The sequence below is a fragment of the Geotrypetes seraphini genome, chromosome 18 (assembly GCF_902459505.1).
Source record: "Geotrypetes seraphini chromosome 18, aGeoSer1.1, whole genome shotgun sequence".
NCBI classification, from domain to species: domain Eukaryota; kingdom Metazoa; phylum Chordata; class Amphibia; order Gymnophiona; family Dermophiidae; genus Geotrypetes; species Geotrypetes seraphini.
In genome coordinates, this window is record NC_047101.1 from 41,013,612 (window position 1) to 41,040,023 (window position 26,412).

Consider the following 26,412-nt stretch of genomic DNA (forward strand, 5'->3'; position numbering starts at 1 on the left):
CAGTTTCTATTCTGAAATATCTCTTGGTTAGCTTAAACCAGGGGTGGGCAACTTCGGTTCTCGAGGGTCGGAATCGAATCAGGTTTTCAGGATTTCCCCAATGAATATGCATTGAAAGCAATGCATGCAAATAGATCTCATGCATATTCATTGGGGAAATCCTGAAACCCCAACTGGATTCCGGTTCTCGAGGATTTCCCCAGTGAATATGCATTGAAAGCAGTGCATGCAAATAGATCTCATGCATATTCATTGGGGAAATCCTGAAACCCCAACTGGATTCCGGTTCTCGAGGATTTCCCCAGTGAATATGCATTGAAAGCAGTGCATGCAAATAGATCTCACGCATATTCATTGGGGAAATCCTGAAAACCCAACTGGTTTCCGGCCCTCGAGGACCGAAGTTGCCCACCCCTGGCTTAGACAATGAACATGTGTATTTAGCATAGGGTTACCAGATGTCTGGATTTACCTTTTTAGAGAACATGTCCGGGCGTCTGGACGGCTTTTCAAAACCCGGCACTTTGTCCAGGTTTAGAAAAGCTTCCAACTCAGTACCACGTCGGGAGGGCATCTGCGCATGCATGACTGCAACGCGGCGACATCATCGCGTCACACCTGCACATGCCCAGATGCCCTCCTGACGCGCTCCGAGCACAAGAACAGGTTAAGGGGGCAGGGCTTGGAGGGGAGGGGCGGGGTGAGGCTGGAGCTGGGGCTGAATGAGGCGGGACTGGATAGAACTGGGCAGGCCCAGGGGCGGGGCCATAGGACTGGATTTTACAATAGTAAAATCTGATAACCCTAGTTTAGTGTCGGCTTTTACATAGCTGCGGTAGTGAGTTAGGGGCCCACATCTAAAGCACGCCCACCAACTGCCCCCTAACCACACCTACTTTTCAATAGGTGCTTTGGACTAGGAATTGAATGGGCTGTGTCACATTTGCTGCACAGAAGATTATAAATAACCAGTTTTTAAGCCCGTTACATTAACAGGTGCTAGAATAGATGTGTCTGTCTGTCTTTCTTTCTTTCTCCTTGGCCGCTGTCTGTCTTTTTTTCTTTCCGTCTCTCTCTCTCCTTGGCCACTGTCTTTCTTTCTGTCTCTATTCTTGGTCGCCTTCTGTCTTTCTTTCTTTCTGTCTCTATCTCTCCTTGGCCACTGTCTGTCTTTTTCTTTTTCTCTCTCTCTCTCACTCTCCTTGGCCACTATCTGTCTGTCTGTCTTTCTTTCTATCTGTCACTGCCTAACTTTTCCATCTTAGCATCAATGTGTGTGTCATTCTGTGTATATTCAGTCGGCACCTCTTGCTTTACACTACCCAAACAAGAGCTGAGAGGGCCGGTGTCATCCGCCTCAGGGGAGGGAGAGAGAGATAGTTTCACGCGCATGCGCACTTCCTATGAGTCACTACAGCTCACGGAAAACGGACGCACGCATAGGAAGTGCGCATGCGCGGCTTACTGTTTTATTATATTAGATAAAAAATACCACAATAAAAATTATCACATGCTTGCCTTTCTTCTTTCCTTTTTTTTTTTTTAATATTTTATTTTGGGGGAGGGGGAGGGGATGTGTTCTGTGATTACCATATACAGCTTCCTCCTAAATATTTCCTTCTGCTACTGGACAAGACTACATGAGGCTAAGCTGTAGCTTACATTTGTCGTTGGGACTTGCTGTTTTGGGGGACGTTCAGGGGGAGAGAGGGGGTTTCTGTCATTCTTCGAATTTCTGTCACTACACATGAAATATTTTGATGACTTGAAGTATATGCTTACTTTGTTGAATTATTTTTGTATTTTGATATCTTGTACAGTACTCCCCCGATATTCGTGGGGGTTCTGTTCCAGGAACCCCCGTGAATGTTGAAAAACCACGAATACGGTTTTTAGCAGGGGAGACAGGAGAGGGCAGCCGGAGCGCCGAATGAAGGAAATCACTCATGGTATGCTCTGACCGCCTCTTCCTGTACTAAAGTCGGGCCTCTCTGGCTGCCCTCTCCTGCCCGGTCATTCACAGTCGGAAAATACCGCGAATGACCGGGACTGCGAATTCGCAGGGGAGCACTGTATATTGGATTGTTTGACTCTGTTGTTGTCGTCAATAAAAAATTGTTTCAACATAAAAAGATGATTACAGGTAAAAGAAAATTTGATCACATCACACCTTTATTAAAGAATGCGCATTGGCTCCCTATCAGGCATAGAACAACTTATAAACAGGCTCTTATGACATTTTAAAGTCTTACAATTCAAAGCTCCATTATTTCTAGACCGGGTTATCATCCCGTATATTCCTTTCTATTTATTATGATCTGAGGAAAAAAACTCATTTACTATTCCATCCTTATGAATTATAAATACTAGACGTAACACACTTTTTTTTTTCTGTCACTTCTCCCCAAACCTGGAACCTACTACCAGCTCTGGTAAGAGAAGAAAAGTTCCAACTGACCCCTTGTAAGGCCATCAATAATCATTAAGTTTCTTTTCTATACTTTTTTTGATTTAAGTGATGTCCACAGAGAGCAATGAAAAAGCAAAAACAAATGACTAGGTAAATGATGCCAAAAAAGTTGAATGTACATCATACAAACAAATGGATTGCCTCTGATGATGGTATATTCAGCGGTGCTCACCCTGAGGGCAATTTATAAAGGGGCACCTATATTCAGGCCTAGAAGGTGTCTATTTTAACCTTATAATGTAAAGGAAAGTACACACTTTGCGCTAAAAACCATTAGCGCTAAATTTAAAACACCTACTGGTGCCTCAACATAAGGCACTGGAATCATGCCTCTGGGGGCACCTAATGCCACTATAGCTGTGTCTAACGTCGGAAGTGGCGTTGGGCGCAATGAAGCACCTACATAGATTACATTACATTACATTACATTACTGATTTCTATTCCGCCTCAACCTTGCAGTTCTGGGCGGATTACAAAAGAGACAACTGGACATTTCCAGGAGAAGTTACAAGAATACAGCAATACAAGTTACAAGATTGACAGCAAAGATATGCAGCTGAAATGTAGACCTTGAAAACCCCCGGCAACATTTCTGGCACCTATCTTTCCCAGCGGCGCAATTCTCTAAATGGCGCCGTCGCATGATTGGCATACGCTCAGTGGCCGCTTTTTAGGCGGCCGCTGATATCGCAGCTGTTTAGAGAATCCAGGCCTAAGGACTCGCACGTGGTAATGTAGCTGTGCTGATTAGTCGAGAAACATGCTAAAAAAATAAAATCTCATTTTCAGTGTGTGTTGAGTGTGCACCGTTCTCAAAATTACTGCAGGATGCCTACACACCCCACAATAAGGCATTTTAAGTTGTGGTATGCATGCATTAGTAAAGGAACTCTTTAGGGTTAGAATCATGTAGCTCTGGAACTCATTGCCTGAGGATATGGTAACAGCGGTTAGCATGTCTGGGCTTAAAAAAAAAAAGTTTGAACAAGTTCCTGGAGGAAAAGTCTGTAGTCTGCTATTGAGACAGCCACTGCTTGCCCTGGGATTGGTAGAATTGAATGTTGCTACTATTTGGGTTTCTGCCAGGTATTTGTGACCTGAATTGGCCATTTTTGGAAACAGGAAATTGAGCTAGATGGACCATTGTTCTGACCCAGTATGGCTATTCTTACTTTCTTATGTTCTTTAACACTGGCCTTTATGTATTTGCCACCTAAGTTACAATTACTTCCTATATGTATAGCACAGTGTGGCGCAGTGGTTAAAAGCAAACAAAAACAACACTGCAAGAAAATGTGCAGGGTACAAGAATTTATTAAAATCACAAAAGCAAAAATCTAAAAACAAAGTGCATATATAACATCAAAAAATATCCCAAACAACTGGTTCTAATATTCCTGTGGACCGGACCCAACACGGTCCGTGTTTCGAAGAAACACTCCTTCCTCAGGGGTCCTCATTGGAATACACAGAATAACAAAAAGCCTTTGAACTTTTGCTGCCAGCTCCACCCCAGCGACCCTTCCTTCTTGGCTCGGTTAAAAGCTACAGCTCAGCACTCTGAGGTTGTGGGTTCAAACTAGAGAATGACACGGGGAAAAAATTTGTCTCCATCACTGCCCCGTCCCCGCGACTACTGTCCACGCAGCATCCATACAAGCCTCAGTACTGCAATATTTAGCTTATTCCTTTCTTATAAATCAAAGTTCTGGCTGCTGAACTAAAGAAAGAGATGTTCAGCTGGCAGGGCTTTGTTTATAAATTTTTATCAACACAACTAATATACTACTTTATCCTAAAGCAAAAAAAAAAAAAGATAAATAGTTTTTTCCTTTCTACCTTTGTTGTCTGGTTTCTGCTTTTCTCATCTTCTCATTGAATTATTTTCATCCACTGTCTGTCTTCTCTGCATCTTCCATTTGCTCTGTTATTGTGTCTCTCCCTTCAATCCCCCCACCCCTCATTGATCTGGCACCCATCTTCTTCCCTCCGCTCCCCCCATTGTCTGGCATCTCTGTCTTCTTCCCTTCCAGCATCTTCTTCCCACTCTCTGTTCCCCATTTCCCTTCAGCATCTTCCCCCCACATTTCCTTTCAGTGTCTGTTCCTCTCCACCCCCTTCAGTGCCTGTTCTATTCTTTTCTACCACCACCTTTCCCTCTCGCCACCCCATTCAGCATCTGTTCCTTTCTACCGTCCTTCAGCACCTCTCGTACGGTACGACCATCTCCCTCCCTCCCTCTTACCTTCGTGACGCGTTACAATGTAATTTGAGCAAGGTGCCAGAGCCTGTGAGCACGGTCCCCGTCCCCACAAACCATCTCACTTCTGTGTTCCTATTTTTCCCATTTCTAATATCTCCCCTCTGTTTATGGCATTGCCCCCATGTATGTTCCCTTTATGTCTCTGTCCCTATGCCCCCATGCACATAATTTCCCCTCTGTTGCCTTCCTGTGTCCAGATTTCCCCTCTCTTCCACACCAATGTGTCTCTTCTCTCCAACCCCATCTAGCTTCTTTCCCTCTTTCTCCCCCCCCCCCCCTCCACTTCCAGCATCTGGCTCACCTGCCTGTCCTCCCCTTTCTTTCCTGCCTGTGAGATTAATATTTCTCTCCCTCTTCATCCCCTTGGCCCAGCATCTCTATTTCCCTTTCACTCCCTCCATCCTAGTGTGAGGGAACATGCACGATCATGGATCGCGCAGTCCAGAAACCCCTTCCCGCACGATCGCCGCATCCTGCCATCTCCCTCCCTCCACCTCACTTTAGGTGCCGAGTCCGACTTTAATTCTTCTTCTCCCAGCCGCACGCTTTCGATAAGCTACGCGCGCGGCTGCATGAGCTGTTGAATCCTGTCTTCTGACCCAACTTCCTGTTTCGTCAGAGAAGATTCAACAATTCAAGCAGTCGAGCATGTGCGGCTTATTGAAAGCGTGTGGCTGGGAGAAGAAGAATTAAAGTCGGACTCGGCACCTAAGGTGAGGTGGAGGGAGGGAAATGGCAGGAAGTGGGATTTGGCGATCGGGTGGGGATGCTGGACCGCACGATCCGTGCTGGCTTCACTGCGGAGACAAGACCATTCACTGCTCCTTGGGGCGGTGAATGGGCTTGTCCCCCAACCCCACAGCGACCACTCATTTTTCTCTCCCCATTTCGGCAGGTTACCTGCGGCTACCCGCGGGTAACAACCACCATGTCATTCTCTAGTTCAAACCCACACTGCTCTTGTGACCCTGGGCAAGTCACTTAATCCCTCATCACCCCAGGTACATTAGATAGATTGTGAACCCGCCAGGACAGACAGGGAAAACTGCTTCAGTACCTGAAGAAATGCATGTAAACTGTTATGAGTTCCCCTGGGAGAGGAGTATAGAAAATTTAATAAATAAATAAATACAAAAATACAAATAATTTAAGGGCTTTTCTACTAAAGCACGCTAGCGGTTTTAGTGTGGGGAGCCGCGCTGAATGGCCTGCGCTGCTCCCGACGCTCATTGAGTCATAGCGTGGTTTAGTAGAAGAGGGTGGTAAGTGGCTGCATTAGAAATTCCAAATTACTGTATTATCCAGACATCCTGCTAAATATTAAGCTCAGTAATGTCTTACTTGTGCAGTACAATTTTCCTAGCCTCCTTTTTCCAAGTCTCCGAATTTGTCACTTGATGTACCGTCTATCAAAGAATAAGTAAACGATTTACAATATTTGAGTAAAATACAGCTACCCCCCCCACCCCCCACCCAGTATCAGGTAAAAATTAGAAACAAAATTCCTGAGGTTTCTTAACCAAAATAAACTGACTGAATCTAATAGGAAAGGGGGAATGGGGAAATAAAAAAAAAAAGCCCCATCAAGATTGAAAAGGGAAGGGGGAAGGAAAATACAATGGAAAGAAGATGTCGTCTTCCACCTCGACACGTCCTGTGATGTATTTAAATGTCTCAATCATGTCCCCCCTTTCCCTGCGTTCCTCTAGAATGTAGAGCTGCAATTTGTTTAGTCTTTCTTCGGACGAGAGAACCTTGAGATCATCCTAGTGGCCATCCGCTGGACCGACTCAACTCTAAGCAAATCTTTACGGTAATGTGGCCTCCTGAATTGCACACAGTATTCCAGATGAGGTCTCACCATAGTGGCATTATAAGAACATAAGAACATAAGAGCATAAGCAGTGCCTCCGCCGGGTCAGACCACAGGTCCATCCCGCCCAGCAGTCCGCTCCCGCGGCGGCCCAAAACAGGTCAAGACCTGTCTGAATCACCAGAAGGGGCTCCCCTGCCACCCTGGTTTCCCATTTAAGTCCTGCCTTCCCATCGAAGTCCTAGCCCTCAGGTCTTGCACATGCACGACCAGGTTAGTTTATATTCATTACCTGATTTACTTCCTATACTTGTGTTACCTCCCAGCTCCTCCCTCAGTATCCCACGATCCCTTTATCCCTCAGGAATCCATCCAATCCCTGTTTGAATCCTTGTACCGTATTCTGCCTGATCACTTCCTCCGGTAGCGCATTCCAAGTGTCCACGACCCTTTGGGTGAAAAAAAACTTCCTTGCATTTGTTTTGAATCTATCTCCCTTCAGTTTCTCAGAATGTCCCCTCGTATTTGCTGTCCCCTTCAGTCTAAAGAATCTGACTTCAGGTTTGACACATACCCTCCTCCACCTTCAAATGTCAAAACTTTCAGTAAGGAATGATTGAAACCATGCTAGTGAAATACTATAGACTCCTCTGGATGCTAACTGCTCCAGCATGATAGTATAGTCTACTGCAGGGCTGCCCAAGTCCGGTCCTCGAGATCCTACTGGCAGGCCAGATTTTCAGGATATCCACAATGAATATGCATGAGACAGATTTGCCTGCACTGCCTTCTTGGTATGCAAATCTCTCTCATGCATGTTCATTGTGGATATCCTGAAAACCTGGCCTGCCAGTAGGATCGACTTGGGCAGCCCTGGTCTACTGTATCACATGTCATCATACAATCTGGCAACATCAAAAGTGTTTTATCGCCTTTATCCAAATTGTGACAAAAATAATTCATCATCATTGCTAAAACCAGCTCTGCCCTGTTGATATTTTCTAAATACAAGGGTTTATAATCTTGTATTCCTCTGTACGTCCTAGTATTCTGGATATTTATGTGCATAACACACATGAAACTTCAGATGTCTAGATTATAGAATTTCCCTTCAAGCATTTTTGCAAAATACAATTCAACTAATTATATATTTGGGGGGTGTGTACTTGTCAACAAACACCTGAAAAGTTAACACTTACTCTGGTTTCTCTGATGAGGTTACTTGTTTTCCAACCAGGCCGGGTGGGTCAGTAGTAGGTAAGTTTATGTTCTCCATACCCTCTGAATGGGAATCAGAAATCCCAGAATAAATTTCATTGGGGATCATTTCTATCATTGACTGAGGTGAAGAAAGACTGGGGAGGGATGACAAAGACAGTGAAACTATGTCTTGCTCATCTGTCTTCATCTGACTTGTTAGGTCATGATTTGTTAAAGACAGATGGCTCTCTTTCTGCAGCTGTAAAGAGCTGGAGTATGAAGATTTTTCATCTCCAAAAGATGCATCCCAAACAGTGGTATCATTCAAACTCTTGCCCGTTTCTTCAGTAAATGGCTCTACACAGCAGTCAAAATCCTCGAGATCTGCATTGCTTTTGTCTGCAGCAAATCCTTCAAGTATCACAAAGTTATTAGAACTATCTCCAGAGCTTGAAGCAACTGGATGTGAAGGTACTGATATTCGTGCAGCTGGGGTTGGGACAAGAACTTGATCCTGCGTCACTGCCAATGGTTTATGGAACACCGTCCTGGGTTTTGGAATAGGTTTGGGAATGGGCTCTGTTGACTTGTTCTCTGTATTACCATTTAAGCTGTGCACAGAGTTATTTTCAGTCTTATGAATGGGACCCGAGAGTACTTCAGCATCGCCACAATCTTTATTACCACCAGATACCCAGAAACCACCTGGATTATCCAGGGGCTCTGTCTGAGCACCCAGCTGAGTTTCACCGTTCCTAGGAATGTGCCGTACGTGATTCAATATTCTTTTTCTGTGACCAGTAGCGGTGATACCAATCTGTTGGAGAGCCTCATTGTCCAAGGAGAGGACATCTTTGACTGTGTGGTAACCGTGCTGTTCAAAATTGTTTTGATATTTTTCCAGATGGATAGAAGAAAGCCAGACAGCGATGTCTATGTCCTTACCATTTGGCGAGGTCATGGTCTTGATGTTCCTTGGGCACTAGGCTTAAGCAATGCAGTAATGACAGGCCATTTTGGAGACTACGATTAAATCATCCTATGAAAAATAAAAGAGAAATATGAAATGAATGTATATACAATTCAAAATAGTTTCACCTAGGCTTAAGATAAGAAGTCAAAGAATGGACAAAATAAAACATATAAAGAAAGTATATAAGATGAGTGGTGAGAATACAGTTCACAGAAAGAAGACTGGCTCACTATACCTGTTCAATTCCCATATGGGAACATACAAACGTAATCAAACAGAAAAAAACAGATTTATTTATTTGTTTTATAGACTGATAGTTTCCTCCACTACTTCGTGCTTCTGGCTCTACTAGTGGCATAGTAAGGGGGGGCAGTTCTCCCCGGGTGCCATGTTGGTTTGGGTGCCAACATCCCTCCTCCTCTCCATGCCCCCGCCTCTTCCCATTCCTCCCTTCCACATGTGCACCCCCTTCCCCATACCTCTAGTGGAAGTTGTTGTTCACGGTGGTCAACAACGTGCTCCTTACGACCCCATCTCCCATTAACATCACTTCCAGGGGTGTGACGTCAAAGGAATAGCCAATGTGGTTGCAAGGAACACGTTGTTGACCACCGCAACAACTTCAACTAGAGGTACGGAGGAAGGGAACAGAAGGGGGGGCATGCACAGCATACGGGATTGGGGAAGGAGGGGGTGGAGATGAGAGTGGGAGAGGGATGCCATCGTCCTCTCACCCTCGCTATGCCACTGGGCTGTACTGTACCCTGGTGACTCTCTTTTTTGCTGGTTTTCTTTCATTTTGCTTTTGGATTCTTGACTGGATGAAGTATTTTGCCTAGCCCTTGATGTAGCTTTCTGCGAAACAGGGCCGCTGTTGGGCTTGGGGGCAGTTTGTACTGTGGATTATGGAACTCGTGTTCTGGATTTTCTCCTTGACTACATTTTTCAAGATTCCCAAGTTACAGCTACGAAGATAAGTTTATTGCTGCTTTTGATATTTTATGTTTTTATTTTCCAAGACTACTAAATTACTGCACTCTTATTGCATATATTCTATAGCCATGTTTGACTCTGGACGAAAGCTTCCTCAATTGCTCCCCTCGACCCTGAAGAAAGTTTCGTTTGAAACATGCATGTCGGGAGAGGTGGCTTTGAGATTTGAAAAGAGAAAAGTGAAGAAAGAAAGAAAAAAAACTCCAACACTTAAAGCTAAGTGATTCAAATGAATTTTTATTTTTTTATTTTATTTATTTATAAGTTTTCAATTATACAATCAAGATAAACGTGTACAGAAAGAAGATTCATGACAAGTAATATTAAATCATTACACTAAAACCAAAATAAGCAATATTAACATAAATCTTCAAGTCCTCAAATAGATCTAAAATGTGATTCAAAGTGAGTTTAATAAGAAAGAAAAAAATTCCCTTTAAGAAATCATTTAGCTATCAAAGAGTAAGGGCATTTATATTCCATTACCCACTCTCCTCCAAGCGGAATAGAGACAGGAATGTCGTCAATTGGTTCAAAGAAAACGAACTTCAGAGTTTTATAATGAATTACACACTTACAAGGGTGTCTAAGAAAAAAGGTAGCCCCTAAAGCCAAATTGATTTTTATATGAGTAATTGCACTATGAATATGGATTGATATATGCAGATAAAGATGAAAAAATATTAGCTAGATATTTTCAATAAAAATTGGACTGATGAAGAGTGCCATGCACGCTAAACGCTAACGCCTCCTTAGAGCTTGCGTTAGTAATTTTCATTTAGCGCAGGGTTTGCGCGCGCTAAAAACGCTAGCGCACCTTAGTAAGAGGAGACCTAAGTGTTCTGAGGTCTCATTTTCTCCACCATTCTTGATATCTGTAGCAGCTGCTCTTTCGTTCTAGCTGTATGGTGGTGTTTTCTAGATTGATTTTGATATTCTTTTTTTTTCTATAAATCTTTATTCATTTTAAAGCCAAAAATAAGTGCAACATCACTGAAATTCAATCAAAATTATATTCTATATTACCCCCCCCCCTACTACATATCCAACAATTTGCACTCAAATTAAAAATATATCTTCACACCCACCCTGGATGTGTATCCTCAATGGGCAGAATTAACAATCACTCCTTACAGAATTTTGTCAATGGCTCCCAAATTTAAAAAAAGCTGGCAGAAGCCCTGACAGCAGTGACAGGAGGCTGCTTCTCCAGTCACTGCTGTCAGGGTCTGCGCATGCTCCAGGATCGTTCTCTACTGATCCTGGCTGTGGGTAGGAGGCATGTTAACGATCATCTCCATTTGCATGCAGGCCTTTTGTGAATTCGTCGGTCTGCATGCAATTGGGAAAGGATCGGACACGGAATCGGGGGTTAGTGAATCTATCCCCATATACAGAATCTGAGGGTTTGTAACTAAGGGCTAGATTCACAAACCTGCCCGATTTGGGCAGGTCCGATGAATTCTTAAAACAAAAATATGGAGATGGGGGCAATCGGAGGAACGCCCCTATCTGCCTGCCCGGATCGCTGGTGTGCAATCCCCACGCATGCGCAGACTATCTGCTTTCCCTGCAAATGGTCTGCGCATGCATTTTGCATCTGGGGTTTTTTGGAGGGGGGTTTACTGTTTTTTCAGACTCCCCGACGGTGACTCTCCCCCTCCCCCCACCAACAACTCAGTCACCAGACCACATGGACCCGCTGCTCCGCACTCCCCATGCTCTTGCGCCCCAGGGAAAGGGTAGCGCGTGCCGCAGTGGCCCTGACGCGTCCGCTATTCCGTTGCTGCATCTGGCGGGCTCCTTGCGCATACACCCACAAACTCCTCGCTCACACTCAGCCTCCCCGAGCCTCATAGAAACATAGCAGGGCAGCATTCTATCACACAGCCCCCCCACTAAACTTTTTAAATGAAAAATAATGCACCCTTTAATTTTGCAGTCACAGGCGAGAGACCTCCCTCCCGCCCCCCAGACCAGAGCAGGGCGGCATTTGGGGCGAGCAGGCAGGAGTGATTGGAGAGCAGGGTCAGAAAGACATTTTCGACTGGTCCCCAGCAGTCGCTTCTTCAGTTGATCGTCCAGCCCAGTCTGATGTGAAATTTTGTGTTGTGAATCGCGTCCTTGGCTACTTTGCATGCATTTCACCTCATTTGCATGCACAGATCAGAGGATGGTCAGCAGAGAGGTAAGTGAATCGGGCCGGAGGGAAATTTGGTCGCTAAGGGGTCACAAACTGATCGGTTTGCTTTGTGAATCTAGCCCTAAGTTTTGTAGTGCCCAACAAAATCACAAAAAACGAGGAGTGGAGGAAACAATAATATAATCCACAAAAACTACTCTCCGCTTAAAACTTCAAAAAGACATATGAGCTGAGCTGTTTTATGATACATTGCTTTATAGATCTGCTCAGCAAATGTGAACGTCCGATATGCCCTGAGGAAGCAGTTGTATTACCATGAAATGTTGGCTTCTAAACGTATGGATTAAAGTTTAGCTACAGTTCGAAGTGGTTTTTTGAAAAATCTGTCTTTTTTGTTGTTGCCTTGGTGCTCACCATCAGTGGTGTAGTAAGTGTGTGTGTGTGTGGGGGTCGACCACCCCGGGTGCCCTGGCGGTGAAGGCCCCAGCATCTCTCCGCCATGCCAAACCATGCCACGCCAATAATGCGCCATTCCTCTCCTCCCACTCTGTACCTCTGTAGATCTTCGTTAGCACAACTTCTGCCTGTTGCTCGTGCCAGCATGGTTCCCCTCGGAATCACTTCTGGGTCACGGGGCCAGGAAGTGACATCAGAGGAAAATCCAATGCTGGCGTCAGGAGAATGCTAGAGAAACCACTCGTGCTGGTGAAGATTTAGAGGCATGGGGGGGGAGGAAGAGTGTGAGTGTGGAGTGGGGGGCTGTTTCAAGGAGCTATTTAACCCACCTTTTACAAAACTGTGAAAGCAGTTTTTACCACCGGCTGCACGCTGAATGCTTTGTGCTGCTCTGATGCTCATAGGCGTATAGCATTCAGCACGCTAGCTGGCACTATAAAACGCTTTTGTAGTTTTGTAGAGGGGGGGGGATGTTTCCAACATAATCTCTTCTCTGCTGCCTTTCTTTCAAAGTATACAAATTGAGATCTTTTTTTTTTTTTTTCAATTGAAATTTTATTAATGAAGAAAATGCACAAGAGAGCCAGGTCAAAACACAACACAATCAAGAACAAGGGCTACCAACGAGCAAGCTCTCCATAACAAAATAAGAGAAACAATACTGTACAATATAATACGCAAAAGTACAAAAGCAACCACCCAACAAGTTCCCATCCCCTCCGGTGACAGACCCAAACTCCCACTCCAACAGTAGACAGGAAAAGTTCAAAGAGCAATCAGTAAAGAAGAAGGTACCCCTAAAGGAAAGCATAGTCCAGAGAAACCCACCCCCCACAGAGAGTGTCCCACAGAAATCAAGTAAGGGAGCGAAAATTAAGTACATAAGTACATAAGTAGTCGCCTCCGCCGGGGCAGACCAGAGGTCCATCCAGCCCAGCGGTCCGCTCACGCGGCGGCCCATCAGGCATATTGCCTGGTCAGCGGTCCCTGACTAATTTTATTGCCTACCTCTACACTTATCTCTAAACCTTCCACTGCTCTTATCTGTACCCCTCAATCCCTTTGTCTTCCAGGAACCTATCCAGGTCATCTTTGAAACCCTGTACTGTGCTATTTCCTATCACGGCCTCCGGAAGGGTGTTCCATGTGTCCACCACCCTCTGTGTGAAAAAGAACTTCCTTGCGTTTGTTTTAAACCTGTCCCCCTTCAATTTCATCGAGTGTCCCCTTGTTCTTGTGGTTTCTTTCAAATTGAAAAATCTGTCTTTGTCAACCACTGTCTTTGTCAATTCCTCCATATATGAGCAAAGCTATGGCGGAGCCCATGCTGAGCCGCTGTAAGGCGGTACAAGAGTTGCCACTGGGGCAACTTCAATTCCACCTCCTGCCAAATTGAGATCTTTAATTCTGTTCCATATACATTTTGACAAAAAAACACTGACTCTTTTAGTAGCTGCCTGACTCCATCCTGTTTTGAGGGTGCAGTCTCTAGAACCACACTCAGTACTCAAAAAGGAGTCTCACCAGAAACTTATACCTGAGGCATTATAACCTCCTTTTTTCTGCTGTACTCATGCATCCTTCTGGCTTTCGCTAATACCACAGGACCATCAGATATGATCACTCCCAAATTCCGTTCTTATTTCGTGCACAGAATTACTTCACCTCCTATACTCCCACTGAGGTTTTGCAGCCCAAATGCGTGACTGCATAGTTTAGTATTAAGGAGAGAACATTAGAATCGCCATATTGGGACAGACTAAAGGTCCATCAAGCCAGGTATCCTGTTTCCAACAGTGGCCAACCCAGGTCCCAAGTACCTGGCAGAAACCCAAATAGCAGCTGATACTGTGATGTCATAATGCCTCATTCTACTAATACCTAAGAGCCAAAGTCATCAGTGATGTCACAATGACTTGATTGTCCTATACTTGGCTCACATAGGAATATATGATCATAAGAATTGTCGTACTGGGACAGACCGAAGGTCTACCAAGCCCAGAGTCTTGTTTCCAATAGTGGCCCAAGTACCTAGCTAGATCCCAAGTAGTAACAGATTTTATGCTGCTTATCCTAGGAATAAGCAGTGGATTTCTCCAAGCCATCTCAATAATGACCTATGGACTTCTCTTTTAGGAAATTATCTAAGCTTTTTTTAAACCCCGCTATGCTAACTGATTTCACCACGTTTAAGAGATCAATCTACCTGCTTTAAATATCAGCAGCAGTAGAAAAACAACTGCTTTTACATACAAGCAGCAGCGAGACCTACCGCAACCACCAAGAGCCCACAGACCCGATCCTGCCAGGAGTGTGAACTCCTCCCCCTGCAGTCCATTGGAGAGATCAATCTGCCTGCTTTTAAATATCAGCAGCAGTGGAGATCAACTGCTTTTACACCTAAGCAGCAACGAGACCAGCCACAACCACCGAGAGCACACAGACCCGATCCTACCAAGAGTGTGAACTCTTCCCCCCATGCAATCCGCTAAGAAGATCGACTGTCGGCTCCAGGCGGCTTTCCCGCAGAGGAGAGAATCCTGCATTCACCGTGGGCCTCATCTGGGGCAGCCTCCTTGGAGCGGCTGGGGCACGGGCAGTGTGTCTGGGAGAGAATGCATGGATGGGAGAACATCGCAGGGGAGGAGACATAGGCATCCTGGGACTGTCTGCCAAGTCTCTTCCCTGAAGAAGCCCTTTCTGGAAACGTCAATCGCTCCTCCTAAACTTACTTGCTCCACTTCATCACTGACGCTGAAACCGTGGATTGAAGACAAAGTTTTATTTTATTTTTCTTTCCAGCTTATGATTTATCTTTAATCTTATCTATTGTTTTGCCTTTTGTCTTTGTTTTGTTCTATTTCTATCATTTAAATTTCTCCAGAATTCTACTGTTCAACGGCTCCCCCTTCTGCTTCTATTCCTTTCTCTCCTCTCTTCTACCTTCCAAAGTATTTAGATCAATGCTGTCTTGTAAAAATGTTTATTTTATTTTTATTTTTCCTCTAACTCTACTTTTCACTTCTCTATTACCCTCCAGGTACTTTAGTTAGATTGTGAGCCTTCGGGACAGTAAGGGAATTTTTCAAGTACCTTTCTTATTTCTAATCTTAATGTATATTTTCTGTAAACCGCTTAGAACCTAACGGATGTAGCGGTATATAAGAAATAAATTACATTACATTACATTACACATTCTCCAGCAACAAATTCCAGAGTTTAATTGCATGTTGTGTGGAGAAATATTTTCTCTGGTTTGTTTTAAATCTACTACTTAGTAGCTTCATATCATGTCCCCTAGTCCTCGTATTTTTGGAAAGAGTGAACAAGTGTTTCACATCTACCCTTTTTACTCTATTCGGTATTTTATAGACCTTTATCATATCACCCCTGAGCCGTCTCTTCTCCAAGCTGAAGAGACCTAGCTGCTTTAGCCTTTCCTCATAGAGGTGTTCCAAACCTGTCTGTCCCAACAGGCTTACAATCTATCTAATGTACCTGGGGTAATGGAGAGATTAAGTGACTTGCCCAGAGTCATAAGGAGCAGTGTGTGTTTGAACCCATAACCTCAGGGTGCGCTTAACCAGTTTCTAATCTAGTCAGTCAGTTTATCAGCCGCCTACGCTGAATACCTTGAGAAATTTCACAGCTTTCAGCTTTTCCTTCTGCAAGATCTTTCTTCAGCTCTTCCTTTCTCTCTTATAAATCCCCTGACTTTGTGACCAAAGGCTTATTCAAGGTTCCCTCAGTGAGCTGTGCAACCAATAGCATTTATGAATTTTTGACATGCAATTTCTGCATAGTTGCTAACAGTTCTCATTGCACCGACTCACAGACAACATTCCTTGAAGACAATCCATCAAAGTACACAATAAATGGCTGAAAATCTAAAAATATTGAATCTACTTAAATTCACATCAGTAGCGTACCTAGGGAGGGGGTGAGGGGGAGTGGGTGGTCCGCCCCGGGTGCATGCCCCAAGAGGGTGCACAGGAGAGAGCTGAGTGTTCTCCCTAGGGCAGGGGTGCCCAATAGGTCGATCGCGATCGACGGGTAGCTCGCCAAGGCAAAGTGAGTCGATCACCCAATACTCACTTTGCCTTGGCGATCTATCGGGCCGATCAGTCTTCCTCTCCCCGATGTCAATTCTGCCGTCGGAAAGGAAGTTCGGGCCAGCCAATCGCTGCCTGGCTGGGTGGAACTTCCTCTCCGACGGCAGAATTGACGTCGGGGAGAGGAATGCTGGTCGGCCCGAAGCAAGGAGAGCATGGGGCGGCGGCGGCGGCTTTGGGGTCTGTTATCCATTGGTGGCGGTTTGGGTCCTGTTCCCCGATGGCAGCAGCAAAGGCAGTGGCTTCGGGAAGGGCAGAGAGAAAGAAAGAAAGGGGGCAGGCAGGGAGACAGAAGGAAAGAAGAGAAACAGAAAAAAAGAAAGGGGGCATGAAGAGAGAAAGAAAGAAATGTCAGGGAGAGAGGAAGAAAAAGTTGGGGGAGGAATGAGGTGTGGAGGAGAGGAAGTATACAGGCTGAAAGAAAGATTGGATGCACAGTCAGAAGAACATAAGAACATAAGAACATAAGCAGTGCCTCCGCCGGGTCAGACCATAGGTCCATCCTGCCCAGCAGTCCGCTCCCGCGGCGGCCCAAACAGGTCACGACCTGTCCAAATCACCAGAAGGGGCCCCCATGCCACCTTGGTTTCCTATTGAGTCCTATCTTCCCATCAAAGTCCTAGCCCTCCGGTCTTGCACATGCACGACTTGCTCGGGTTTCTATACTTATTTTCTGGTTAGCTTTCTCAGTATCCCACGATCCCTTTATCCCTCAGGAATCCGTCCAGTCTCTGTTTGAATCCCTGTACCGTACTCTGCCCAATCACGTCCTCCGGTAGCGCATTCCAAGTGTCCACGACCCTTTGGGTGAAAAAAAACTTCCTTGCATTCGTTTTGAACCTATCTCCCTTCAGTTTCTCCGAATGCCCCCTCGTACCTGTTGTCCCCTTCAGCCTGAAGAATCTGTCCCTATCCACCCTCTCTATGCCCCTCATGATCTTGAAGGTCTCTATCATATCACCCCTGAGCCTCCTTTTTTCCAGAGAGAAGAGCCCCAGCCTATCCAACCTCTCGGCATATGGGCAGTGTTCCAGCCCTCTTACCAGAAGAAAGTGCAATCACCAGACAAGGTAGGAAAAATGATTTTATTTTAAATTTAGTGATCAAAATGTGTCTGAATTTATATCTGCTGTCTATATTTTACAATATGGTCCCCTTTTACTAAACCGCAATAGTGATTTTTAGCGCAGGGAGCCTATGAGCGTCGAGAGCAGCGCTGGGCATTCAACGCAGCTCCCTGCGCTAAAAACTGCTATTGTGGTTTAGTAAAAAGGGAGGGGGGTGGGTATTTGTCTATTTTTGTATGGTTGTTACTGAGGTAACAGTGCATAGAGTCATCTGCTTTGACCTCTTTGAAAAAACCCCGGAATAGGAATGATAATTAACAATTCTATGCGTACAGTGTGCATTGTGTTTTTTAAAAATTTTATTGTTGGTAGATCATTTTGACTTGGCCACAAAGGTAAGGGGGAGGGAGGGAGGGGAGCTGCTGAAAGACATCTAGTAATCCTTGCAGGCTTGACTGTGCAGGGAATTATTTTTGTAAAATCATGTTTTGTTATGTGACTGGCATTATTTAGACTTTAATTTCTATGAATGAATAGAATGAAATTGCTTGTTTTTATGTGCGTGCGCTGAAGGAAAGTGGAGAGAGAGTGGACTGAGGACGCTGAAGGGAAATGGGGAAGAGAGAGTGGGGAGAAGACGCTGATTTATAAATTGACAATTGTACAGAATATTGTTTCTTTTTATACTTTAATATAAACAATTCAAAGCTTGTGTGGATGGAATCAGGTGGTTTGCGGGGACCGAGCTTACAGGGATTAGTCCAATAATATGGTATTTTTTTATTTCTCATTATTTGTTTTATTTTTATTTGTTAATTTGTAAAGTGGTGATTGTTATGTATCAGTTTTTTCAAATTTACATCTACTGTCTTTATATTTTGCACTGTATTAGAGGACATGTGTTACTGTTTTTGTGGTTTTGCATTGTATCCAGGGTCTGGTTTCTTGGCGGTTCAGTTTAACTTTTGTCTACATATTTCTATTTTTAGTTTGTGATTATTCCATATTGGGCGAGGGTGTATCTCTGTTCTGTGTGTATGAAAAGAACATAGTTTTCAGTTGGCATTGACTACAGGATCAATTGACTGTGCGGGATCTGGCTTGTTTAGTTTTACAATATATGTGTTGGTGTTCTAGTGCTCACTGCAATGTTTAAGATGCTGCCTTTTCCTAGGTACACTCTTGTTGTGCGATATGTGGATTGTTACTAAAAGTCAAATTTTTCATATAGATGGGGAGGGTGTCAAAAAATGATGGGCCCCGGGTGCCACATACCCTAGGTACACCACTGATTCACATACCAAATTCATAAGCATAAATGGAGGAAAAACCCTAAAATGTTTAATGTGCTGCTTTCTGTTATTATCTACTATATTCCTTTCTTTTCTATTCACCCCTTCTATGCCAATCTTTCTCTTTTATCCAAACAAGAGCCAACCTACAACTTTGGATTTACAGCCAGTTACAAAAAAATGTTAAGCATGAGAGGAGAGGAGGGGCCTACTTAGGGTTACCAGATTTCATGAAGTAAAAACCCAGATACGTGGTCCCGCCCCTAGCAATGCCTTGTTCTGCCACAGCTCCGCCCTGTCCTGTCCTAGCCCTGCCCCCATGCAAACTTCCTCTTAAGCTTGCGGCTGTGTCTGGGAGGGCCTCTGAGCATGCACGGATGTGACGCATTGATGTCGCACGCTTGCGTGTGATGTCATCGTGTCACATCCGCTCATGCTCAGAGGCCCTCGCAGACACTGCCCTGAGTCAAAAATTCAGAAAAACTCCTTACAGGCTAGAAAGACATCCGGACACCCAGACAGTCCTCTAAAAAGAGGACATGTCCTGGTAACCAAAGGCCTAGTGATAGAGCGGTTCATAGACAGTAACGCGGAAGACAAAGGCGCGCGCGGACAACTGAGTGCAAGATGGAGGCGCACGCCGAAGAAAAAGACTGTTTTTAGGGGCTGCGACGGGGGGTTTTGTTGGGGAGCCCCCCCACTTTACTTAATACATATCGCGGCGGCGTTGTGGGGGGCTTAGGGGGTTGTAACCCCCCACATTTTAGTGAAAACGTAACTTTTTCCCTAAAAACAGGGAAAAAGTTAAGTTTTCAGTAAAATGTGGGGGGTTACAATCCCCCAAACCCCCCACAACGCCCCACAATGCGGCACGATATGTATTAGGTAAAGTGGGGGGTTCCCCCCCACACCCCTGTCGTAGCCCCTAAAAACAGTCTTTTTCTTCAGCACGCGCCTCCGCGTTGCGCTCAGTTGTCTGCTCATGCCTTTGTCCCGGCGCGCTTTTGACCCGACACCGATAGAGCTGTTGCCTCTGCACCCAGAGGTTGTGGGATTGAATCCCAGGGTTGCTCCTTGTGACCCGGGGCAAGTCACCTAATCCTTCATTTGCCCCAGATACAAATTAAGTACCCGTGTATATGTGAACCACTTTGTGGTTGTATAACTACAAAAAGGCAGTATACAAGTCCCAATCCTTCCCCTTCAACACACAAAGAAAACAACACCTCATTTCCCCATTAATGCTTTGCAAAGAACTAACATACTCACCCAACTTCCTCTTTCAGGCATGAAGACATACCCAAGTTCATATTTGCTTTCCTTGCCTATGATACATCTAATAATCCTGACAAGGAATAATTCTCAGATGCTTTTTAAATGGAGCTGGAGGTAGAGAGGTGAATAGCCAGAAGGATGGGACTCATGGCTGTAATGTGAGCTGCTGCTCTGTAAGGGCATGAGAAAGGTCAAAATCTGAACGTTCAGGCAGAGGCCAAGGGAAGTCGTCTTAGGACAAAACCACAGAGCACTGTCAGACTTTAAAATAAATAAATAAGATAACATTTTGGGTTTCGCAAGTTGCTAAGGTCAAAGCTGAAAGGGAAACTCTGCCTTCCCCTCTAGAATTCTCGTCTTTCATTAAAGAAAAGAAACTAGGGGTCCTAATGGCCTTCTGGGTCCTACTTTACTACACAGGCTGAAATGTAACGATGAGCGGGGAACAAATGACATGAAGAAAGAAAGAAAGAAAAAAAAGAAAGAGGTTCTCTGTGGATCCCAGTTCAGCTCTGGATATAATGCACAATATGGTTATCAATGGAAATCACAGAAGATTATTTGGATATGGACTAAAATCTTACTGTGAACTTTAGTGGTATGATGTATGAATGAATGAGCACTGAGCTAACCGGTCTGTTTTCAGGGTTTCTGAAATTCAGTCCTCAAATATGTCGGCCGGGTCTGATTTTTGGCAAAGAGAAAACGGGCATATACAGCTAGGTTTCTGACTAAACATGCTTAATTTAATCTAATTTGACAGGTTTTTATCTTTCCAAATACCTGTAAAGGGTTCAAAGCGGGTCAAAAATACATACACACAAAAATAAAAATATAGTACTGATTAAAGAACACATCGATGAACATCTGGAAAGAAACGAACTTTTGAAAACAACCCAACATGGTTTCTGCAGGGGGAGATCGTGCCTAACGAACTTATTGCACTTCTTCGAAGGAATTAACAAACGGATGGACAGAGGAGACCCCATAGACATCATATACCTTGATTTCCAAAAAGCCTTTTACAAGGTACCTCACGAACGTCTACTCCGGAAACTGAAGAACCATGGAGTGGACGGAGACGTACATAGATGGATCAGAAACTGGTTGGTGGGTAGGAAACAGAGGGTAGGGGTGAAGGGCCACTACTCGGACTGGAGGAGGGTCATGAGTGGTGTCCCGCAGGGCTCGGTGCTCGGGCCACTGCTATTTAATATATTCATAAATGACCTAAAACAGGGACAAAGTGTGAGATAATTAAATTTGCGGACGACACAAAACTATTTAGTGGAGCTCGGACTAAAGAGGACTGCGAAGAATTGCAAAGGGACTTGAACAAATTGGGGGAATGGGCGCGAGATGGCAGATGAAGTTCAACGTTGAGAAATGTAAAGTATTGCATGTTGGAAACAGAAACCCGAGGTACAACTATACGATGGGAGGGATATTATTGAATGAGAGCAACCAAGAAAGGGACTTGGGGGTAATGGTGGACATGACAATGAAGCCGACGGCACAGTGCGCAACAGCCGCTAAGAAAGCAAATAGAATGCTAGGCATAATCAAGAAGGGTATTACAACCAGGACAAAAGAAGTTATCCTGCCATTGTATCGGGCGATGGTGCGCCCGCATCTGGAATACTGCGTCCAATATTGGTCTCCGTACCTTAGGAAGGATATGGCGTTACTCGAGAGGGTTCAGAGGAGAGCGACACGCTTGATAAAAGGGATGGAAAACCTTTCATATGCTGAGAGATTGGAGAAACTGGGTCTCTTTTCCCTGGAGAAGAGGAGACTTAGAGGGGATATGATAGAGACTTATAAAATCATGAAGGGCATAGAGAGAGTAGAGAAGGGCAGATTCTTCAAACTTTCTAAAAATAAAAGAACAAGAGGACACTTGGAAAAGTTGAAAGGGGACAGATTTAAAACGAATGCTAGGAAGTTCTTCTTTACCCAACGAGTGGTGGACACCTGGAATGCGCTTCCAGAGGGAGTAATAGGGCAGAGTACAGTACAGGGGTTTAAGAAAGGATTGGACAATTTCCTGCTGGAAAAGGGGATAGAGGGGTATAAATAGAGGATTACTGCACAGGTCCTGGACCTGTTGGGCCGCCACGTGAGCAGACTGCTGGGCATGATGGACCTCAGGTCTGACCCAGCAGAGGCATTGCTTATGTTCTTATGTTATGTTTAGTAAATCATATGCCTGAATATTTGTCAGATAAATGTTCTTTTTTATTTCTTTATGTTGAATGTTTTATACTGATCGAGTGATTGTTACGTTTCATTTTGATGGCTGAATGACTCATTATATTACCTGATATTGTACACAGACTATTTTGGTTATCAAATACCAGTACTGCATGTCAAAAAGTGATGCAGAACCAAGTTGCTTGTTCTCTGTAAGCACAGTGCTACCCCGGTCATTCGCGGTCAGCAATTCACGGTCCCAGTCATTCACTGTATTTTCTGACCGCAAATGATCGGGCAAAAGAGAGCAGCCGGAGTGCTGCCTCTTCCTGCACTAAAGTCGGGCCTCACCAATCAGGAGCTGCTTTGACATGCAGGAAGAGGCAGTCTGAGCATACCGCGAGTGATTTCCTTCACTCGCGGGCACTGCGGCTGCTCTCTCCTGCCTCTCCGACTGCCCGCTCCTGTCTCCCCCGGTAAAAATCATATTCACAGTTTTTTAAGATTCACGGGGTTTCTTAGAACAGAACCCCCGCATATCTCGGGGGAGTACTGTATTACTGTTTTTGAAATTGTGTTTTATGTTGTACAACTGAAAATCTTTCAATATACTATTTAAACAGAAACAGAGTTCAAAAGGAAGGTTACTGGGATGCTTAGAGTTCATCTAGATGGCTGACCCCCAGTGGCGTACCAAGGGGGGCTGGGAGGGGGGGGCGGTCCGCCCCGGGTGCACGGCTTGGGGGGGGGGGGGGTGCACAGCCGGCTAGGTTCGGGTCCTCCTGCCCTTCCTTTCCCCCGGACCACGCCGCTGCAATCTTGCAGGGAGGGCAGGATGTAGGCAGGCAAGCTGGCTGGCTTTAGCGCAGCAAAGCAGGATGGGAGGGAGATAGGTAGGCAGACAGGCAGGCTAGCTCTGGGGGTGGACAAAAACTGGAAGGCAGTGGGGGAGGGGGGACATAAGGAGGCACTGGGGGCACTAAGGATACGGGAAGGAGGCACTGGGGGCACCATGGACACGGGAAGGAGGCACTGGGGGCACCATGGACACGGGAAGGAGGCACTGGGGGCACCATGGACACGGGAAGGAGGCACCATGGACACGGGAAGGAGGCACTGGGGGCACCATGGACAAAGGAAGGAGGCACTGGGGGCACCATGGACAAAGGAAGGAGGCACTGGGGGCACCAAGGACAAGGGAAGCAGGCACTGGGGGCACTAAAGACAAGGGAAGCAGGCACTGGGGGCACTAAGGACATGGGAAGGACGGAGGGAAGGAATAGAAAGGGACAATTTTTGGGCCTGAGTGCAGAAAGAAAGAAATGAAAGAAAGGATACAAAGTTAATTAATAGTCCCCTTTTGATGAAAAAAATAAATGGTCACGTTACCTCTGACTTACTTTCTCTGCAGCAGAGTCGGCAGCCGCGCTGAGGTGCAGGTAGGTCCCGTGATGACTCGTCTGCCGGCTCTGCTCCGGAAGAAGTAAGTTACGTCGGAGAGGGTGGACCCGGCAGACGCAGTCATTACGAGACTTTGCCACAACTCCCTGCATCTGCCGGAGCAGAGCCAGCAGCCGAGTCATCACGGGACCTTCCAGCATGCGGCTGCTGTGTCTGCTCCAGAGCAAGCACGTCGTAGTGGGGTGGACTGGCAGCCGGCAGCTACAGTAATCGTGGGACCTTGCTGCATGAAGGGAGAGAAAGGAGCAGGACTACTGGAATGGAAGCGTGGTAGAGGGAAAGAAAGGGGGCAGGTGATATGGAAGGGTGGTGCTGATGGAATTGATGTACAGAGAAAGGGGAGAGACATAAGGGGGAAGGATATTGGAGGGAAAGAAAGGATGCAGATGCTGATTGAAGAGGGGTGGATGGCGAGAGAAAGGGCAGACATTGGATGGTAGTGGGGAGCCTATGCTGGATGGAAGTGCAGATGGGAGAGATAAGGGAGTAAATGCAGGAAGGAAATGGGAGGAGAGAAAGAGGGGAGCAGACGCTGGATGGAAGGTACTAGATGGAAGGGTTGGAGAAAGAGGGTACATGATGGAAGGAGGGGATAAATAAAAGGAGGGCACATGATGGGCAGAAAAGGATTGAGTTAGGGAAACACTGGAGGGGTAAGGGAAAGAGGTGTCAAGCTTTAAGTAGACAGTAAAAAAGGACATTGATGAGAGGGTAGTAAGAACGTAATCTAGACAAATGCAGAAAATAAATTGAAAAGGAAAATGAGGGGAAAAAAGGGAAAGGGATTGCAGAAGAGAGGTGTGGGAGAGGGAAGGAGAGGAGAGAGATGCCAGACCAATGGGGGTGAAAGGAGAGATGGAAGGGGGAGGCATACAGTTTCTGGAAGAGGCATAGAAGGAGAGAAGATTCCATATAGGGGAAGAGAGACGGCAGATAGTGGATGGAAGGAAGAGAGTTATAAGAAGATGAGGAAAGCAGAAACCATAGAAGACAAAGGTAGAACAAAAATTTTCTATTTATTTATTGCTTTAGGAGACATGTGTCACTGTTTCTGTGGTGCACTGTATGCAGAGTCCAGCTTCTTACTGGTTCAATTTAACCTTTGTCTATATATTTCTATTTTATCCCTTTCTTTACAAAACTGGAGCATTTTTTAGTGCCAGCCGTGGTGGTAGCAGCTCTGATGCTCAGAATTCTATGAACGTCAGAGCTGTTACCACTGTGGCTAAAATCCACACTACAGTTTTGTAAAAGGGGGAGGGGTTAGTTTGTGATGACATTCCATACTAGGCGAAGGTGTTTTCTGTGTTCTGTGTGTTCAAAAGATATCGTTTTCTGTTAGGATTGACGGTGTAGGATTGATCTGTACTAGTCTGGCTTGTTTAGTTTTACAATGGGTGTATTGATGTTGTACTGCTCACTGCAGTATGTAAGATGCTGCCTTTTCCTAGGTACTCATGTGTGACATGTGGCTTGTTACTAAAAATCATGTTTTTCGTACAGATGGGGGGGGGGGTCAAAAAATGATGGGCCCCGGGTGTCACATATGCTAGGTACGCCACTGCTGACCCCCCTTTTCGCAGCTTTTCCCATACATAAAAAGATTAGCATTTCTTGGGACCAGTGCCTGGGGCTAGCATATGTCGAAAGGCTGAAGGTGATACCACACATGCACTGCTCTCCTCTCTTAAGAGAATAATCCACACCAAGATAACCCTAATGAATATGCATGAGCGAGATTTGCCTACAAAGTAGGTAGTAGGCATGAAAATTTCTCTCATTCATATTCATTAGGGATAGGGTTACCAGATTTTCAATTCAGAAAATCCAGACCCCCTTAGACCCGCCCTCAGGCCCGTCCAGTTCCACCCAACCCTTCCCCCAATACCACCCCAGCCCACCTCAGCCATGCCCCCTGATGCCTACTCTGGATGGGCAGGAGGGCATGCGCACATGCGACACGATGACATTGCATGCATGCTTGTGATGCCATCGCGTTGCCTTTCTGCCTGCCAGCGATTTTGAGAAACAGAGTATGACGGCAGAAGAGGGCCGGCGGCCCAAGTCTACCCACTCAAGAACCCTCCCTCCCTGGTGTACCCATCTTTTATGCATAACTCTGTAGCACCCCCACCTGTTTGTCCCATCGACTTTTGAAGTCGAGTACGCTACTAGCCTCGACCACCTGGCGTGGAAGTTTATTCCATCGATCAATCACCCGTTCGGTGAAGAAGTACTTCCTGGTGTCACCATGAAATCTTCCCCCCTTAAGTTTTAGCGGATGCCCTCTTGTTGCCGTGGGACCCTTAAGAAAAAATATTTCTTCCTCCACTTCAATGCGATCCGTGATGTATTTGAATGCTTCTATCATGTCCCCCCTTTCTCTGTACTCCTCGAGAGAATATAAGCGCAATCTGGTCAGACGTTCTTTATATGGGATGTCTTTAAGTCCTGAGACCATCTGGTGGCCATTCTCTGGATCGACTCCATTCTCTTCACATCCTTTTGATAATGTGGCCTCCAAAACTGGACACAGTACTCCAGGTGAGGTCTCACCATGGATCTGTATAACGGTAGTATGACTTCAGGCTTTAGGCTGATAAAGCTCCTTCTGATGCAACCCAGCATTTGTCTTGCCTTTGCTGAAGCTTTCTCCACCTGGTTGGCAGCTTTCATATCTTCCCGGATGAGAACTCCCAA

The 26,412-nt window shown here is 45.4% G+C and overlaps 1 protein-coding gene across 7 annotated transcripts in view; it reads right to left on the minus strand.

Annotated features, from left to right (window-relative positions):
• Positions 1-26,412, minus strand: part of ARAP3 (ArfGAP with RhoGAP domain, ankyrin repeat and PH domain 3) — a 293,655-nt gene that overhangs the window by 225,796 nt on the left and 41,447 nt on the right. For all 7 annotated transcript variants that reach the window (XM_033926806.1, XM_033926807.1, XM_033926811.1 and 4 more), the window contains one exon: positions 7,747-8,786. In XM_033926806.1, coding sequence (XP_033782697.1) covers positions 7,747-8,708 — 962 coding nt within the window. In that variant the 5' untranslated portion in view covers positions 8,709-8,786. The remainder of the gene's footprint in view (positions 1-7,746; positions 8,787-26,412) is intronic.